General features: G+C 45.3%; 1 protein-coding gene across 3 annotated transcripts in view; it reads right to left on the bottom strand.

Annotated features, from left to right (window-relative positions):
• Window positions 1–10,282: 10,282 nt before the first annotated feature.
• Window positions 10,283–19,673, bottom strand: part of LOC311355781 (cadherin-7-like) — a 32,299-nt gene continuing 22,908 nt past the window's right edge. For all 3 annotated transcript variants that reach the window (XM_084475608.1, XM_084475609.1, XM_084475610.1), the window contains exons 8-12: window positions 19,126–19,262; window positions 18,485–18,606; window positions 17,670–17,787; window positions 14,992–15,249; window positions 10,283–12,697 (exon numbers count right to left, since the gene is read on the bottom strand). In XM_084475608.1, the coding sequence (XP_084331734.1) occupies window positions 12,126–12,697; window positions 14,992–15,249; window positions 17,670–17,787; window positions 18,485–18,606; window positions 19,126–19,262 (1,207 nt within the window). In that variant the 3' untranslated portion in view covers window positions 10,283–12,125. The remainder of the gene's footprint in view (window positions 12,698–14,991; window positions 15,250–17,669; window positions 17,788–18,484; window positions 18,607–19,125; window positions 19,263–19,673) is intronic.

Genomic DNA, 19,673 nt, shown 5'->3' with positions numbered 1-19,673 from the left:
TCACGGGATAGAGTTGTGGTTAATTTGCATTTCTTTCATCAGAAAGGTTCTGGGTTCAAACCCCAATATCCACAGTCTGTTGGCCCCCTAGAGCAAGGTGTCCCCTCAACCCTACCTGCAACTTAACAAGAGCTATTGAAAGATGTACTGTAACTCACTCTGGAAAAAGAGTCTGCTAAATGACTTAATAGTACCAGCAGAGCACAGTCAAATGTGCGTGGATGATTCCGGTCCATTTGCAAAAGCATTACATGGCAGCAAACACAGGATATTTAAGTATGGATAACAAGATCATGTTGATCAAGATCTCTTTGCTCGCACTTTGAAGCGGCTCTTTAATATACCCTCAGTGTAGATCTGTCGTCTCAATCAGGCCTCGCTGGAGCCACCCAGGATAGCTAGTAGATAACGGATCAACTTACCCCCCCCCTCTCTACATCAATCAATTAATTACAATAAACTTAATTCAATTGGATGAAATTAGGTCGCAATTATGATGTCGTGTTTACATGCGACACACGGCACTGAGGGTGCAAACGAAGCCACCAATCAAGTGGGAGGCGCCATTTATTATTAACATCTGATTTACATCAATTATGAATGGCAGCTAATTAATGATCCGCTGCATCCATCCATCTCCACTGCGACAGAGCCCGCTCTCCTCTCTGCTCCTGCAGAGCGAGCAGTGGGAAACTAAATATAGGGAATAAAATATACAAAACCTAAATGTATTTGAGTTTTTGATGTTACTTGTTTGTGGTGTGTGTGTGTGTGTGTGTGTGTGTGTGTGTGTGTGCGAGCGTGCGTGCGTGTGTGTGTGGGTGGGGGAAGGGGGGGGTTCTATTAGCATACACAAGACTTGTTTGCGAACACATAATAATGTGTAATAAACAGAAGAGTGAAAATGAGGGTTAAACGCTGTGAGTCATTTCCCGTCCCTCCACCCTGCAGGGTGTCAGAAGGTGCCGCCCACTGTTGATGTGATGCATCCCCCAACCTCCACAGAGTAGACAGACCCCGGTAATAACCAGGAAATAGACAGACCCTGGTCTCCAGAAGACACACAGAACCACACAAACCCAGAACCCAACCAGTGAATAGATAGTGGGACTCAACGTCCCCGCAACGCAACTACAGAACAACCAGAGAGTAGACAGACCCCAGAGTGGAACAAGGCAACAAGGAGCCCCAGACTTCACAATGTGAAATGGAAAACCTTTTGCTCGCCATCCTTATTCCATCCTTAAGTTGGAGGCACAGATTTGTCCGACACACATTCTTTTAAAGCACACACGGAGAGTGTTTAACTTGATGTTGAGGTGGTTTATTATACAACAATCCGGTAGACTTTCCAGGTATGGCGAAATAAAGTATAGACAATGTTGCAGCAATTGCCCAGCAAACATTTCGACGTCAATCAGAGGTCTAATCGACGTTGGTCATGGAGGTCGATACGACATCTAGTTGAGGGGCTGATATGAAAGTTTTACTGAGTTTTGACGACGGCTCATAGACGACATCAATCCACGTCGTTTCAACGTTGTATAGACGACATTACTTCAACCTACATGAAATTTACTTTTAAGCCAAGTCACTAAATACTCACTTAATTATGAACACAAATACAATTAAGTAATTAAGTAGCCTATAGCTTCCACTGCCACCATAGAGTTGGCCATTGACACACCCACCAAACATATAGCACACAAACTTGTAGCATGTAGATAATATTTCTCAATGTTATAAACATATTTACCATTAGACTGTACTTCTTAATTCCAGCAAATATTTCCTCAAACTGCGTTGTCAACAAGTCCAATAGACGTTGAGTCACGTGACTTTATTTTTACCCTTTGCCGACATGAGAACATAATCTTAAGGGAATGGTGATTTTGAGAACTTGTAACCAAATACACACCTGTGATAAAGTGTCATTTAATTTAAGTATTTTCTATAGAATTTCACCCACTGTAAAATATGTGGCTCAAATGCTCAAACACCTAGATCATTTGGTTCATATCAAATGGATAGCAATATTGAGCTAGACAGATACATCTATAATATTTTGTTTAATTATGCATACTCGTATCAATCAAGCATTAATACATGTCATATTAATCTTCAACAAAAGACAGATTTCAGGGTATAAAGTGCACGATCCAAAACATTTTATTTATACCCAAGTAGGCCTACATCTTCTTTAAACAACAAAATGAAAACTTATTGGGACCAAAATCCCATCCCCCCCAGTCCTTGCAGGTGCATGTTTCAGGTGTAAACACATGGCTGCTTCGATTTCTGTATCTGTGGCCTTGGAATTCCATCTCTTCACAGCAGCTGGAAAGAAAACACCAGTACAAGGTTGGGGGAGAGTGAGAAGTTTGACTGGCCAAAATACACAAATGTTTGGCTCAGTGGACGAAGACAGTCTCACCATCCAGCACCCCAGCCTCAAGGACTAACTGGTGGCTACATCAAGTCCATTTAGCTAGCAACATCGGAAGCTATCACCCCTCTCGCTATGAATAATGAGAAGAATGGGTCCTAAAATTGCAAGAGTGTCTGGTTGCAGACTCATGGGGAAAGGGCTTTGCCACCCGACTATGCCCGTGTTTTATTTTCAGGAACACACAGCTAACGTTAGCCCTGAAACGGGACGCTGCTGCTCCCCAGCTGGGAAGTAGCAGCGTCCCGTTTCAGGGCTAAGCTAACGTTAGCCTGCTAGCTTCCTGCTCCCAGTTTGTATGTAAAGTTACAAATACGAAAACCCGCTATCCATGAGAATACGCCATCATGTAGCCTCAAATTCAACAGTTTAGCAAATAATAAAAGGGTAATGTCTTTAAAAATACAGTTGCATTTTAAATTGCAATGTCTTTTCCAAACTCACCTGCAACTCTTGCATGCTGCCGAACTTGACGGCGAAATGATATCACCTGCGCATGCGTTGGAGGGGTTACGTGTTGGTGCGCAAGGAAAAGTAGTTCCTAAATGGAACTTGAGTAAATGCTGGAATAAAACATTTTAGCACCTTTATTGGCCATATACTTGATAGCATATTGCGTTGGGAATAATAATATAATATTTACACTTATATATATATATATTATAACACTTTTCAATAACACAATTCATGTGTAAACATTACTGTTCACATTAACGTTACAGAGTGACATCGTTGTTCATTCAAACGGCGATATAAAGTGTTTATTCAGTTGCGCCACTGTCAAACAAGCTTTCATCGAAAACATAATTTCCCTAGGTCGAAATAAAGTCACGTTGTGACCCAACATATTTTACTTGTTGACTTGTTGAATGCATAAATGTTTGCTGGGAGTGTTTAAAAATAACGACGAAAATAATCGACGTCTACTGGACTTGTTCGCTTAGACGCAGAGGTCGAGGAAATGTTCCGATATGCGTTCGAACATGTGTTCAAATTCCAATATGCGTTCAAATATGCGTTTGAATATGCTTTCAAATTCCAATATGCGTTCAAATATGCATTTGAATATATTATATATGAAATTGTTTTTCTCTTGCCTTCCTATAGGCTCCAGTTAGAGCGTCACCTATTCCCCAGGTGAGACCTATCACTCAATCACCACAAATAAGTATATCACCACAAAATGCATATATCACCACCAAAATGCATGTATCAAAGATGCAACCCAAGATAATATTTTTTTTAATCTAATTTCATATCTAATCTAAACCAAAACTCAAAATGTATTTACTTACTCAAAAGCCTCTAAATAGCTCCAACACAATGGGGGGGAGAAGGGAGAGAGAGAGTGAGGGAGAGAGAGCAGGAAAATGAGGATGGAGAGGTAAAAAAAGAGTGTGAGGAAAAAGGAGAATAGGTGAGAAAGGAGAGATAGGAGGTCAAGAGAGAAATAAAGACTAGACAAGGGAGAGGGAAATAGAGAGGGAGTGAGAAGGAATATATGGAGAAATAAAAATACTTGATGCTAAAAAAAAACACAATAGCTAAATACCAAGCAAGGCTGAGGGCAAGGTAGCTGGACACCGTTTTGTCCCCACGTTTCTGGGGACTGATTTAGTGAGCGCACATCCATCCCTCAGCCGGCACAAAGTCCTGACAGCCGGAGAACCTAATCTCTCTTTTATTAATGGACCTTCTTGCTCCGGACTGGAGGGTTTAGAGTTCTCCATCGCCTGCTGCACCTCTCTGTCTGTTAGTTACAAAACCACATGGAATCATAAAAAGGGAGGTGGAGAAGGTTTTATAGCTTACTTAATGATTAAAGAAGACTTAAAAACAACATTACACTTGAAGGTCTCTTGTATACAACACATATGTGTTTTTAGGTAAGTTATGGTCTCGAAGAAGGGTTCCCAAAGCCAATAGTGGGTCACAGCAGGATGCAGAGTTGGTCCCGAGATGGCCACAATCATTGGTAGAAACAATTGTTTAATATAAAATAAAGAGATTTACATATAAAGAAAGAAGTGGTAACCATCTCGCTTTTTTGACACAGTAATGAGAATGTATTATTGTATGAAATATGGCGGTTTTTCCGGGCCAAAATCATTGCAAAGAAGCATTGAAATGGGTTTTGGAAGCCCTGGCCCTGTCAGCACATGTTGAGAGTTCCTCATTACGAGGATTAACCACCCCATCCGTATCTGTAACGGCAGGTTCCAAAAGGTTCCGTTTCCTACTGGTTGGAATCTCACTGTATTTTAAATATATTCTATTTGTAGCGCCACACTCTAACAGTTGAAAAATGTGTCAAAAACCCATTTAAAGATGGGTTCCTTGAACTATAAAGTAACTTCTTGTTTTAACAAACTCCAATGGAGCTCTGACGTGGAGCGATAGGAATTGAGGATTTTACGATAACAACACAAATGAAATCAAACCAATACAGGAACAAAAGAGTCCATTGCCATGGAGCATCGGAGCAAATATTCCTGATCCCTCCTCTTAATCCTCTCAAACAAGAGCCAAGTGTGGAGGTTTTGCTCCGTCGACGTCACAAAGAAGGAAGACCAGGGGAGAGCATCTTTCAATAAAACATCCTAATTATTGTGTCTTTCATTCCTTTCATCGATCTTCAAGAGCAAGATCGGCTGCTTTGTGCCACAGGAAGAGGCAAAAAACAGCATCTCTAGAGGAGGTATCGATGGAGTGTTCCGGTTTGTGCGTTTGTCTGTATGTCTGTATGTCTGTGTGTGTTTTTGTCTGTGTGTGTGTGTTTATCCGTGTGTGTTTGTGGGAGTGTTTGTTGATCAAATAGAAGGATGCAATCTTCCACTCGGTGGGTCCGTCTCCTTACTCCCTCAGAGTGCCAGTTCGGCAGAACTGTGGAAAAAGGGCTTATTATAATCTAAGGGAACGGGAGAAGGCTTTGAAGTGGAAATAAATATTTGCGATGGCCGACCATTTTATTTTGTTAACATGCTAGTGTGTAATAGTGTGTAATGAACTAGCGGTTTGTGTGTTACTGCAGTGGCACTTAAAAACCTTGTGAAGTCAATCATTACTCCTTTTAACAACCGCGGTCAAGAGACACTCACTAGTTCACTGAATATTATTTAGCTTTTATTTATATGTCTACCCAATCTGCAACTCATACGCATCAGCTTGTCCGCCCCAGAGCAGCGGTCCCTCCGGCGTTCTTTCCCTTTCTCACTCGGTGTTGAGGAGTTTTTCATCAACATTTTGAGGGCTCAGGGTTAGCTGAAGTCGTCCTAATTTGGACCTTGTAAACCCCTTTCCAAATGTAGCAGTGATAAAGTGCTGCACAAATATGTGAACTTGGCTTTTTAAATGGTGCTCAACCACGTTGAGTTTTGATGCAGGTGTAGAACTACTGGAATCATATTTCGCTATTTTATCTGCCATTCACTATAGAAAATAAGTCACTTGTGAGTCAAGTTTATCAAGGGTGACTTAAAGTGAATTCAGATACATGTCATTAAGGAGCAAGTAGGGGTTAATCCTCTTGCTCATGGATGCCAAAAGATAGCCTGCACATTTGGAATAAAATCAGGTACCATTTGCATACATCATAACCACTGCAATGATTTTAATGCTGAGCGTAGTTACGCCAATATAGAACGTGGCCTATATACACATTTTTCAGACAAATTACAATTGTGCAGCCTATATACAAGTGTGGCTTTTATACAAAGGTGGATGACAAAATTGTTCTGCAAGGATTTTGCCACGGGGTGATTTGGCTCTACAGTGATTATGCCCTGTATTCTATACAAACACCTTAAAAATGTTTTTGACATGATCAATATTTGCTTAATGGTAATCCACCACTGGCACAAAGAGGTTGAATAAGTTAACTACTAATAATAATTGGGTAATATACCCTGATTCCCATAATTGAGTGAATAGCACTAGTACTGCGGTGCGATTTCAATTAAACTTTGCACAATGTGCAAACCACCTTTTCAGTTTTATGATCAAAGCAGTGTGTCTTCATTGGCTCTTAAGTGGGTCGTGTTTCCAAACAGAGCGCTCACAACGGCACAATACAGCCGCGTTATAACCACCAACACCGCTAGAGACCTTGGCACGGTCACACAGAACTGTCCGTTACAAACACAGGATATTTAAGTATGAATAACAAGATCATGTTGATCAAGATTTCTTTGCTCGCATTTTAAAGCGTCTCTTTAATACGTCCATAGTGTAGATCTGTTGTCTCAATCAGGCCTCGCTGGTTGTTGTGTACATTTGTTTTGGTCAAACCTAATACTTTTTTTTTTACTGCAACCTGGGGAGAGATTACCTCGCATCCACATTATAAACGGTTGCAGTGCTGAGCCCTACATGTAATCCTTTGACACTATCCTGCCAATCGAACAGGAATCCTTAGATATAAACATAACAGAATTTCAAAGGCTTTTCACAGACTCATTGATTTGTTATGCCGCAGCTTTTCAGTGAAAAACACTTGAAATAAAGTTCAAATGAAAAGAGTGTCTTTGTGAGACTTTGCAACTTTCAGCAACAGGTGGGAGGCCTTTGGATAGGATTTGGTGTACTTTAAATTGGGCATTTGTTACTGTTACTGCGGCCTTTACACGCCTAAATACAGGTTTGTTTCATTCAAGCCTTCATTGTTGGCAGAGTGTGGGTTATGTATGCCCATGTAAAGCACTATGAATGACCTTTATGTTTGAAGGGTGCTTCACAAATAAACTAGCCTCGACCTACTCCCTCGGCAATCAAATACGTTCGTCTTTTTGCGTTTTATTTAGCGAGAACTAACGACACCATTTATTATTTCCTACGTATCACGGCAAAGGACTCATTTCATTTTAAACTATGACGGGCTCAATTCAAAATTTGACTAATAGGATTCAAAGCATCTTTGTTTGATAATCAGGAAAATGCTCTCATAACCGTTAAAACCAGAATGGAGCCTCTATATAAAATACTTGGGTGAAATGTAATCTGTAAATGCTGAATTATTTATGTTTGCATAATATCTCCACTGCTTATTTTTTTCTTCTTTTGGTTGGGATCCGATGGCAGCACACCCACCGCTGCCTAGCACCGCATAGCTTATATACCAAGCCAGGCCCCAACCGTAGAACGGGTTTCTACTGGGGCCTCGTTTAGCTAAATATTGTAGTGAACAGAGTGTGATGTTAAATATTGATTTTTGTGATACATACTTTAATCCCACTTTTTAATATCAAGTCTCCTAATCTTTTTCTTTTTCTTTTTTTCCTGTGAGCTGATCAGTCAAGTCTGACTCGGTAATATGCTGAGAGGTTCTGTTTTTATTTGGCTAGTGATTTGAATATCCGCTGCTGGAATCAGCGATGAGTTATTACGGGACGTCGTGAATGCTGTTTAAAAACGGGTTTGTAATTAATTAGGCATTGAAATATTTGCGGGCTGAAATTTCGGCATTGTGGGGGAGTAGTAATGTGAGATTGTAAAGCTGCTAGATAAAGAAAGACTGAAATTATTTTGAATTGAAGAGGAACATGCGATTTTATATTTATTAGACATAGTTAATTTCTTATCTGGGATTCATAAAGAACATTCTATTAAATTAAAAGAACATGGATGTCAAGGAATGTAGGCTCATATATACATATATATATATATATTTCCATGAAATACGTTTTCTGTGCTGAATTCACCCCTAAGTGCTGATGTTCCTCTTCTTTTATGTTCATCCCGGGGGTCCCTCCCTCTATAAAGGGCTCCTTAGTGGCGCTTCAGGGGCCTAGATATGGGCTGTGAAAGGGAGAGACGGCCACAGGGCTGTGGGAGAGAGCGAGGGCAGTGTGGGCAGGGCCAGACGAGGGACTGATTGGAGTGAACTCCTTCAACTGGCCATAATGGACATAATTACATAAAGAAAGGCAATGTTAGGTGAAATTAGCCGTGATATTCACCGCTGGGTAACGACAAAAAAAAAAATACCCTGGCAAGGTTAAATGACACCGCGGGATGGAGGAGCAGCAGTGGGGCCGGGCTGCTGTTGAAAGGAGAGAGAATTACATGGCTCACGTCACAATGCGGCCCCTAAAAAGAGAGGACTTGCCTCTTATTGTTTTGAAAAACACCTGCTTCTGTAGAAACGTTTCCGCGGTAGTGATTTCCTTTCATCAGCACAGCTCTTTTAGATTATCTCCAGCCGCGTTTCATACAGAATCAATCCAATCTCAAGTCCGGTGGCGGTGGACAGACAGCTCTCAAAATTACCTCAGTGAGTGGGCACTCCCGCTTGCATTGGCCGAGCCTGAAAGTAGAAAACGGAGAAAAGACGGACGCACATGTCTCGCCGGATAACTGTCCCCCCAACCGTTTTGAAATGCTACCATATATCGGATTTAACCGTCACACACTAGCACTAATAATAAATTAAAAAATACATTTGGACTAACCTTGCTAATCTTATGTTCTGGTTACTATGTCTCTGCCCCGGTTGATGCTTTTGGAACATTAACTTTCGGGTCGTAAGTGTACATTCGCTGTAGCTACACCAATTTTGATTGTATATTCAGATTGTTCGCAGTCTTGACCATTTTGGATAAAAAGCATCTGCTAAATAAATAAAGGTAGTCTAAATGTCACACGTATGTGCAATCGTTGAGCCATGTGCAGGTTAACATGTGAACCTCGCCACTAGCCTCTTCACAGAGCTTCGAGGTCGGCGGCTAAACACTGACCTTCTCTGACCAACAGCCCAATTAGCTGCTGGTGGGAGGAGATGCTGGTCAGAATGTGGTGGTAGGTGTGGGACTCATCTCCATGCAATGACCTCCAGCCACCCCTACGGCTGCCACCCACATTGCCAACACACCAAGCGCATGCATTTTCTACTAATACAGAAGCATTAACTCAGTGGCCAACTAATGTTAATGTAGTGGTTAGCAGTACAGTTCAAACTTAGCACCAGCAGAATTCAGCTCGGTGTCCAACTGATACAGACAGCAAGTGTCCAACTGATACTAATGTAGCATTAGCACTAGCAAGCTCAGTATCCAAGTGAAACTAACCTAGCATTAGCCATCACCAGACACAAGCTCAGTCTCCAACTGATACTGGCATTAGAAATTAGCAGCCATCAAGCTATGTGTCCAACTGATACTGGATTTAATGCTAGCATGTGCATAGCATCTTTAATGCTAGCATCTCAGTGTCTGACCATAAGCAGACACAAGCTCAGTCTCCAACCGATACTAACCTAGCATTAGATAAAAGCTCAGGCATTCACTTCATATTCAACTTGTTTCAATTATCTCCACATTCACATCAGCTCTCAAGAGTGATATCAGATCAGATCACACCTCTCATTAGGTTGTTATTGCCTCCCTCTAGCTCTTATCATATGGTTAGCACGTGGGTTAGCTGGATGGAGTGACTGGCAGCAGCGAACCACCCAGGTGGGGTTGTATTTGCTGCGGGGCCTACATCACCTAAGCAGGGTGTTTCCACGGTTCTCCGGCTTTGGCTTGTTGTTTTGAGCCGCAAGTCCATGGTTACACATGAATGATGAATGCGTTTTATTCACCGGCAACTCACCCCTCCCCCAAAACATATTTACCCCAATCTGGGAACCACAAGGGGCTTGCGTTGGTATGAGTCCAATAAAATCCCCCAATAAAACATAAATACATATGAGTCAAAGTATTGCGGGTGTCCTTGAAGACGAAAATACGTTAATGTGTTAAGCCCTTTGACTTAAAAGACAGAATTTCATTACTACATTAATGGAAAAATCTCTTTCTGCATTCATGAATGATTAAACTGCATTAATAAAATCATAATCAATTCAAAATCTATTGAAGCCTGGTTGTTCCCTCAGTAAATGGCTGTCATAACAAGGTTACTTCCCAAACCATCGCTAGACACAGGCACACACCAAAAAGTTGTTTGAAATATTATTCATTTCCATACAAATGTATAGTCTGTAAAATCTGTTACACAAATTACGTCAACAAAAATAATATTTATAATAGTGTACATAATAGTATAAAATGCTTATAAAACTAAATATTGCATGTCCTACAGTCCTGGTTAGTGTATCTTTGTGTTCAGTGTATTAAGAGAGTGCCTGGATATATATATATATATTCTGCTGATGACGGAGGCTACTGAGAGTAGCAGAGAGGGTTTTTTGATCGATCGAGAATGTATTGATTGATCAATCACACAAAGATCGGAGACATTGAACAGACCATGGGTCTCGTCGTTTTCACGCTCATGCCCATCCACCCTTCACCCATCTCACCAGCAGCCTTCACTGGACAAGGGATCCCTTACCTGTGTTCCATTATTATGTTATGTGTTTGGAGGAGTTTCCCACTGCCCTTAAAGAGCCAGTAAGCCCAACACTGTTGTTTTTCTTTAAACATTCTTTTAAGTTTTTCTGATGATCATGAACAAAAGAATCCGTGCCATTTTATCACCGTTATTAAAACAAGTCTTTATTTTAGAGAAAACTGGTGTGAAATCCTATGTTTATGCGATTCTCCTTGAGAAAAACCTGAACCTTCCCGTCTGATTCAAACGCAAGTAATGCTTGTCTTTTGTGACGCAGAGGTGCCTGAAAGTAAACTCATCAACGTAATGACCAAGGGACGATGGTGGCGAGGTGTTTGTGGGTGTTCTGCCGGGGCGTGTGTGTGTGAATGTGGATCTATGGAGGGTTGTTCTGGAAAGCTGTCGATTTTGATGATCGTGTCCGAGAAAGGGTTAGGCTTCCCGGACCCGATAGTAGAACGCTACGGTGTGTGTGGATGTGTGGAGCTACGTCCAACCAGCGGTTTATTTTGAGGACCGCGACAAGGTGAGGGTTACGTTTCTCAGTATGACACTACGGTGAATTGTGCATTTCATACACAACGCCGCTCACTATATCGCTCATACAAAACGACGGTACTAAAAAAGTATCACAAAGTTGCAATGGGTCGTAACATGCCGCCCTCCTCCGAAGATCTCTCAGCCCTTGTTTATTTGATTTCATAGGGCCAATCCCAAAGTGAGCCCTGAGGACTAAGGACTAAGGACTCACAGACTTAATTGATCTCAGGTGCTAATGAACTTAATCACGAGAGAACATGTTACAACTTTTAATGACAAAGATGTTGCTGACACTTGCCGGTTGCCGGTTTGGGAATTTTCATTTTAAGTTTGTTGCTTTCCACACGGCCAAGGCACAGGGCTGCCTCATTGAACATATTTTTCACTATTTCTAACTTTCTTAATTATTAATCATTTGTTTGTTGTTGTTTACCTTCCTAATTTCCCTATGGTCTCTGTGGTAAACGTCACAACGCTTTGAACTGTGGGTAATTCCCTTAGGTTAAGTCTGCACTGATGCAGACTCATGGAAAGGGCTGGACTCAAACCCTCACGCCCTTTGAAATTCGACATTGGGACAGCCCTAAGGCCTTACTAATTTTCCGAGAATGCGCAGCAAAGTCTGTGAGTCTGTGAGTCCGGACCTTGAGATTCGCCCATAGTGTTCAAATTCCAGCTGAAACAGACTGGGTTCCCTGGCTCTTTTGGGAAGTCTTTGGGGGGTTAGGGGATGTGGGCCTGGGAAGTCCCTTTAAAGATTTAAATCGTGATCAAAGACAAACACATACAAAAATCCACCTGTCCTGGGCCCTCAGAAGGTGTCCTCCTCCGACCCGTACCACGGCGTCAGCGGGACCACATAGGCTCTCGGCCGGCCCACCGGAGGCGGCTCCGGGCCGAAGTCGGCCAGCCCGCAGGAGTCCAGTGAGCTGAGGGAGCCGGCGTCGGAGCCCGCGCCCTCGAAGGCGTACGTCCGCAGGCAGTCGAAGGGCGGGACGTACGGGTCCCGGTCGGCCTCGTCCAACCGGTCGAAGATAAACTGGCGGAACACCTCGTCCTCGGGGCCAATCAGGTGCGAGTGTCGCAGGGACATGCGGATGCTGGCCGCCACCTCCGCCCGCCGCAGCTTCCTGTCCCGCCTCCTGGGGTGGGGCCGCAGGGGGACGGACGGCGGGGAGGAGGAGCAGGGGGAGGAGATGTAAGGGGTGGAGGCCAGCTGGGGCCCTGGGGCCCTCGGCTCCCCGTAGCGCAGCACCTTCTGGGACACCTGGTCGGGGAGCTCCAGGTCGTCTGCGTCGACGTCCTCTTCCATCCCGGACACCTCCTGCTGCTTCCTCCGGCGCCTCCTCCTCCTCCTCAGCACCAGGGCGAGGACGGAGAGCGCTGGGGAGCCGGGAAAACAGGGGGGGGAGTTACCAGGAGACAGGGGCCTCAGTGGGGGGCAGAGCTGGGTTAGGACTGGTTAAGCTGGGAACTAGTCTTGGTTTAGACGCACAAGCCGAGAAGAGAGAGAGAGAGAGAGAGAGAGAGAGAGAGAGAGAGAGAGAGAGAGAGAGAGAGAGACCAGAGAGAAGAGAAGAGAGAGACCAGAGAGAAGAGAGAGACCAACGAGAGTGAGAGCAGAGAGAGAAGAGAGCAAGGAGATCAAGAAAGAAATAAGAAAGATAGAAAAGAGAGACGGAGACAGAGAGAATTTTGAGAGTAGAAGCAGAGACTCACACATAAAAAACTTTCATATTCCTTTCATTTTCGGGTTTCACAAAGGAACAAAAAATAAGGGTTCTCAAGCTGCATATTAGGGCTGTTAAAGTGATTGTTTCAAATTTCAGTTTCCAACCTACGCGACTGAGGACGAATTACCAGAATGACAAGTGGGGGAGATGGGTGGATGTTTATCGCTATTGTTTTCTTGTGTCTTGTTTCTAGTGTCCCCCCCCCCGACCTCCACCCTCAGCCCACCTCTTGGTCTCCTTTAGCGGGTAAGCAGGAGAGCAGGGTGGAGGGTGGGGGCGGTTCATCTTTCATGTGATGGAGGGGGACGCATCGAGGAGCAGCAAAGGTCATGACCGAGCTCCTGAGACTGCTGACCAATGGGACGTCCCGGTGGAAGCATCTGACACTGCTGATGTCGTGCACGTCACACGCAGTCATTAAGAGAGCAGGCTGCTGCTGAATGCCGGTCTGAACGGTGGTTGTGAACTGTGTTAATATTACACACCCACACAGGTGAGTTCAGGAATCACTGGTGGTGAAGATGGGGGAGAGAGAGAGAGAGAGAGAGAGAGAGAGAGAGAGAGAGAGAGAGAGAGAGAGAGGGGGGGAGAGAGTGAGAGATAGTGGGGGAGTGAGAGCGAGAGATAGTGGGGGAGAGAGAGTGAGAGAGAGAGGGATAGAGAAACATGAAGATGATGAAGAGGATGGGGGTAGGGGCTGGGGGAATTAACATGGAAGTTACGTTGGTTACAGAAAAGCTTCTACGGCCTAGCGCTGGGGTTGTACTCACTGTGTCAGGGCGGAGCTGCATTAGCTCGCGCTAACACAACACATCTGCTGGGAAAGAATTAAATTCAACGCAATGAAAAAGGAGTTCATTGTTGTGCCCCCGAGAGGTTCAATACACATCACAGTACAAGCACATCCACATTCTATCAAACACCGTAGTGCTTCTCAACCTCTCTTTGGCATTTGCGCCCCTTTTTTAGGTCTGAGAAACATCGTGTTGACCTGTTCCACATCTGCGTTTCACACCAACGTCCCGCTGAGCTAAGTGTTCGGCTATGAGCCATTAGGCAGGTCTGTTGGTATACACTCCACCTCGCTGTGACCTTGTTGTGGTCCGTCACAAATGCACTGTCACCGCAGGTTTCATTCCATCGCTTACAAGTTCTCCCCCATGACCCCCACCGTGTGGTAACCCAAATCGAAAAACATAATAACGATACAAAACAGCCACGGACCTCAAACGAAAAACTCCCACTCTCCCGGAGCAGAGCAGCTGGCTGACCGGAACGCCCGGGAGCGGTACGGCGAATCATTCTCAAGGGCATGAACGCCCTCGCCTTCCTTACTCCACACATTCCCAATTCAGACGATCCGACACCACAGGCACGATGAAGAAAACCCAACGCCGCCCTACTTGAGAATAAAGGCTTAGTTATGGTTCCATGCGACGCAACGCAAGGGGGTTGAAGGATCCCCCTCGCGTCCAACCACACGTGCCCCCCCCCTCCGCGACGCAGCAGTAAGGGCTGTGATTGGTCCGCTCACTAAAACCTGACGCAGAACCAAAACAGGTTCACAACTGCGTTGAAGCGTCTGCGTGGTCATTGCGTCGTGTCGACATGGAACCATAACTGAGCCTTAAAGGTCCCGTGACATGCCACCAGGTGTGGTGCGATTAGCCCTTACAAGCCGTTTTGAAAATCTGTCTGTTCTGACGTCACAGGTGGGCGGGTCCACCTAGATGTGTGCTGGATAGATCAGTCTACCAGCCTACCCAGTGGACTGTAGCAAACGTCGCTCATCTATCCGTCACACATCTAGGTGGACACGCACACCTGGGATGTCTTGTAACGGCTAATCACACGCACACCTGGTGGCATGTCATGGGACCTTTAACTAACCCGCCCCCTGACGACTAACCCAATCCAAGGGGGGGAGGCGGAGGAGGTGCTCACCTGAGAGCGTGGCCAGGCACACCAGCACGCCCAGCAGGGTTTTGAGGCTGGCGCCCATGGACAGGGCCAGGGTCTCCACGCCGGCGCCCCCCAGGGGGCAGTGGCCCGCGGGATCGCAGCTACACACGGTGACAGTCAGTGTGCTGGTGCTGGTGAGCGGGGGCGCGCCGCTGTCCGCCACCACCACCGGCAGCAGGTAGTGGGCGCGGTCCTTGCGGGTGAAGGTGCTGCGGCGGGTCACGATGCTGGCCGTGTTGTCTGGGGGTGGAGGGAGAGAGGGGGTGGGGTTAGAGGTGGTGAGGGAGTAAAGGGGGTGGAGGAGGAGGAGGGGGAGTGGTCAAAGCTAAAGTCAAACTCAGCATTATTGTCAATTACAACAAATGTACAAGACAAATAGAAGAGCCGAAATTTTGTTTGTCTCTGTGCAAAAATAGTGCAAAGTAGGCAAAAACAATACGGTATGTATACATTACAATTAAAAAGAGAGAAGAAAAGTAAAAGGTCCAGGGATCTTGGGGGCAGATGGGAGGGGGTATCAAAGTCCAGAGTTTGAGGGGGAAGGGGGGAGAGAGGGGAGAGAGTTGAGCTTCTGGACAGCCTGGTGGAAACAACTTTTTTGAGAGAAGGGAGAGAGGGTGGGGTTATACGTGGTGGGGGAGAAAGGGGGGAGGAGGATGAGAGAGGGTGGGGTTAGACGTGGTGGGGGAGAAAGGGGGGAGGAGGATGAGAGAGGGTGGGGTTAGATGTGGTGGGGGGTTGGATGATGAGAGAGGGCCCCCCCCCCCCTTCCCTCCCTCACCTTGCTGGGTGTTAAAAGGAGCACCAACACTGGGATGGATGCTTCAAGACAACACCATCTGTGGTGGAACAGGAGGTACTGCGGTCTGTCCCCGGTCTCTCTCCCCGGTCTCTCTCCCCGGTCTCTCTCCCCGGTCTATCTACCCAGGTTTCTCTCGCCTGTCTCTCTACCCGGTCTCTCTCCCTCTACCTCTCTCTCTCCCTCTTCCTCTCCCAGGCTCAAATTGGAGGATGCTGAGGTCTTAAGGTTTGTAATAGATTGATAGATTCCCAATGGAGTGTAGGCACATATATATGGCATTTGATTGAAATACATTTTAATCAAATGCGTCTTTAAATACCATTAGAGAATATATCTAGCATGGGCAACCCAGTGGGAATGGAACTCCTAACCCTGGCAGTGTTAATGCCTTGCTCTACCAGTGGGAATGAAACCCCTAACCCTGGCAGCATTAATGCCTTGCTCTATTGATGTGAATGAAACCCCTCACCCTGGCAGCATTAATGCCTTGCTCTATTGATGGGAATGAAACCCCTCACCCTGGCAGTGTTAATGCCTTGCTCTCTCTGTGGGAATGAAACCCCTCACCCTGGCAGTGTTAATGCCTTGCTCTCTCTGTGGGAATGAAACCCCTCACCCTGGCAGTGTTCTTGGCTCGCTCCAGCGGTCGAGCACCAGTGTTGCGCCTCTGTGTGTTTGCTTGTGTTTAAGAGCTGAACAATGCAAGCTGCGCAGCAGTGTCTTTAATCTCTGCGAACAAGACAGGGAACAAGCTTATCCGGCGCTTTGTCGTTTGTAAAAGTCATTCTGCTAGATGTCTTCTCTGCCCTTGGCTGCACCTGTATGATTATGGCAGTGCATTAAGCAAATATGTCTTTCCACACATGGAAATAGGCTCCTTTATTGAATCACGTTTGCCGGCTTGAATTTGCCTGATGTATTAGTATTATGAAGTGTGACTCAGTGACACATACACACACACACACACACACACAAAAACACACACACACACACACACACACACACACACACACACACACACACGCACCTTCACACCACCGCACACACATTTGAATGTTTTAGGCTCCAGCGATGCTTCTTTCCATTAACTTTTTACTATTCCGTCATTTAGCAGACGCTTTTATTCAAAGCGAGTGAATTTGCTTTTTAGATACACACCATTAATGAACAGGAAATGAAGTCATTAAGGGGTAGGGAGGTGGAAGATGGCTAAGGTCAAGGACACCGGGCAGGTAGAGGCTGTAGTGGAGCAGAGATCGCTTTACTAGACCAGTGGCTCAAACAGAGGTATTGCAGACATTAGTGAGCGGCTACTTTGGTAAAGATTGAAGGTTAAGATTCAGATTTTGCAATGTTAAACCAACAAACCTAAAATAATAACACAAAATATGAATGATATTTGCAGAATTTAGGCAAAAAATATTATAAATGTTGATCAATATAATCTTGGCATTGAGCCAACTAGGGACGGGCATTGGAAATGAGCTAAAGCTACAGATGCTATGATGCTTTCTGCTGGATTGTGCACAATCCACATGAGTTGTATCTGTCCCTATCAAATAAACCCTAACTCACTAACTATGCAATATAACATTTCAAGGTATACATCATCCGCAAAATTGTGCCCATAGGCTAAGCTATTAGCTAAGCTTTTATTGCTAATATGCTAAGCCATCCCATGTTGCGGCGGTGGTGGTGGCCGTGCGATTGTGGGCGTGCAAGGCTCTATTGAATGAGTGACGGATAGAGAGCGAGCGATGCCCCAGTAGCCTAGCGGCTGCAGAAGGCGGTGGCAGTGGGGGGGGGAACAGGTCACTGTACGGGGCTGAGGAGGGAGATGAATGGGAGGGAGGAGGACCTTGGTGATCTCTGATGGTGAAGTTGGGATTAATGTGCGCATCTGGGACCATGGAGAAGTAGAAGTGATGTCCCTCCAGCGGGTCGTCGGGGTCAACCGCATCCAGCATCTGGATCAGCTGGAGGGGGGGGAAGAGAGGGGGTTGGGGGGGGGCAAAGAGAAAGGGAAGGCGGGGTAAGGGGAGAGAGAAGGAGGGATTCGGAGAGAGAGCAGGGGGACAGAGGGAGGGATGGAGAATGATGGGGTGAGAGAGAGAGAGAGAAAGAAAGAGAGAGAGAGAGAGAGGTAAATAGAGGAAGCGAGAGAGAAGGAAGGAGAGAGAGGGAGAGGAGCAGGAGACAGAAATTACAGTTATGATAACAGAAAGATATCCACAGAGAGAGGTTTAGCATCAACACAGTCAGGTAAAGACAATAACTTCACTCGTGGAAACAGGCAAGGAATATACATGAAATGCAATATATACACCATAAAACCCATACCCTTCTCCTTCTCATCTTTACTTAGATCCCAACAGGCCCTCAATGCATGCATCCTATTGATTTATAGAAAATACAAAGAAAATATTGAATATATACAGCATATATCCATGAAGCCGTATGGTACGTACCGTACCATAGCCATATATTTTAATTGAAGCTTTTGCTGGCAACCTCAGCTCCAGCATGTCATCATGACATTGTCTGCCCCTATGACACCGGTCCCCAGTTGTTGTGTACCACTAACGCCATGGCAACGGCGAGGCACTCGAACTGAGACAGCCATCATCTTCTTCATCATCATCTTCATCCTCATCATGACGGTCATACATGTACCTCTCCTGCCGGCGTCCCCTCGCAGATATACGGCCGGTAATCTCTGGCCAGCGTCGGCGCGTTGTCGTTCACGTCCAGCACTTTGATGAACACCACCGCCGCCGAGGATAAATAGCTCTGCTCTGAGCCGGGGAGGGAGAGGGAGGGGGAGGGGGGGAGGGAGAGAGGAGAGGGGTGGGTGACGAGGACAGGCGTGTGTGTGATGGTGTGAGTGTGTTTCGAAAACGTTTTGTAAAAAAGGCCCTGTCACGGTAACACTTTAGATATGACGAATGCCTCATGGTTGGCCGTATCTGCCTGACTGTGGCCGAGTGGCGTGCCAACACAATATATATAAAAGAATAATAATAACACAAAATAGCCACTGAAGCCAAACAACTCCCTCTGCTCGCTGAATGGCAATACATTGAACAGAAAAAGTGGGGGAGCAATGCACACTGAATCATTTTCAAAGGAGAAAATGTCTTTCCGCTTCATATATTTCCACATTCACATTTAAATTTCCTTGCTTGGACAGATATTGCCAGCAGCCCCTCTCCCTCCAGCGAGTGGCTCAGGGCTGCTGGCGCTGCTAAATTGGCTCTAACCCGTCTACATTATGAGAGCCGCTCTGAATATGACTGAAGACATTTCCTCCTTACTTGTCTCCGTGGCTACAACTGTCACATTGTGCCAATCTGAGGCCTCCCGGTCCAGCGGCTGGGAGAGCGTCATGGAGCCATTGTTCGGGTCTATTTTGAAAGCTTTTCTGATATCGCTGTGTCTCTCAATTGAATATCTGAAAAGAGAAATGAATAGGACAGGCGTTTAGCGAGCAAATTGCTGTTTTTTCCCCGTATGCACAAAGAGGAGCGATATTGCAGCAAAGTTGCTGGATAATTTCTTCTTCTTTCTTTCTTTCGTTAAGCTTTTTCTTTTCGCTTTTTTTTTTTTTCGGCAAACAGACGCCCGAAAAAGAGCTGGTGACAGTTGATGTCAACACCGAGGGAGACGTGCTTGCCATGTCAATGTTTCCATATTTGCGATACATAAGGCTTTAACATTCTCCAGGTTGACTCGCGGTTGACACCCACGCCAATGTTATTTTTATAGAACATAAGCAACACGTCATGGAATTGTGTTGACTGGTGCAATTAATGCAAGTTTTACCTTGTTTTCAAAATAAAACCCATATACTCGGCTAGTAGGT

Source organism: Micromesistius poutassou, assembly GCF_964030765.1.
Source record: "Micromesistius poutassou genome assembly, chromosome: 11".
NCBI lineage: Eukaryota > Metazoa > Chordata > Actinopteri > Gadiformes > Gadidae > Micromesistius > Micromesistius poutassou.
This window is presented reverse-complemented; position numbering and strand designations above follow the sequence as displayed.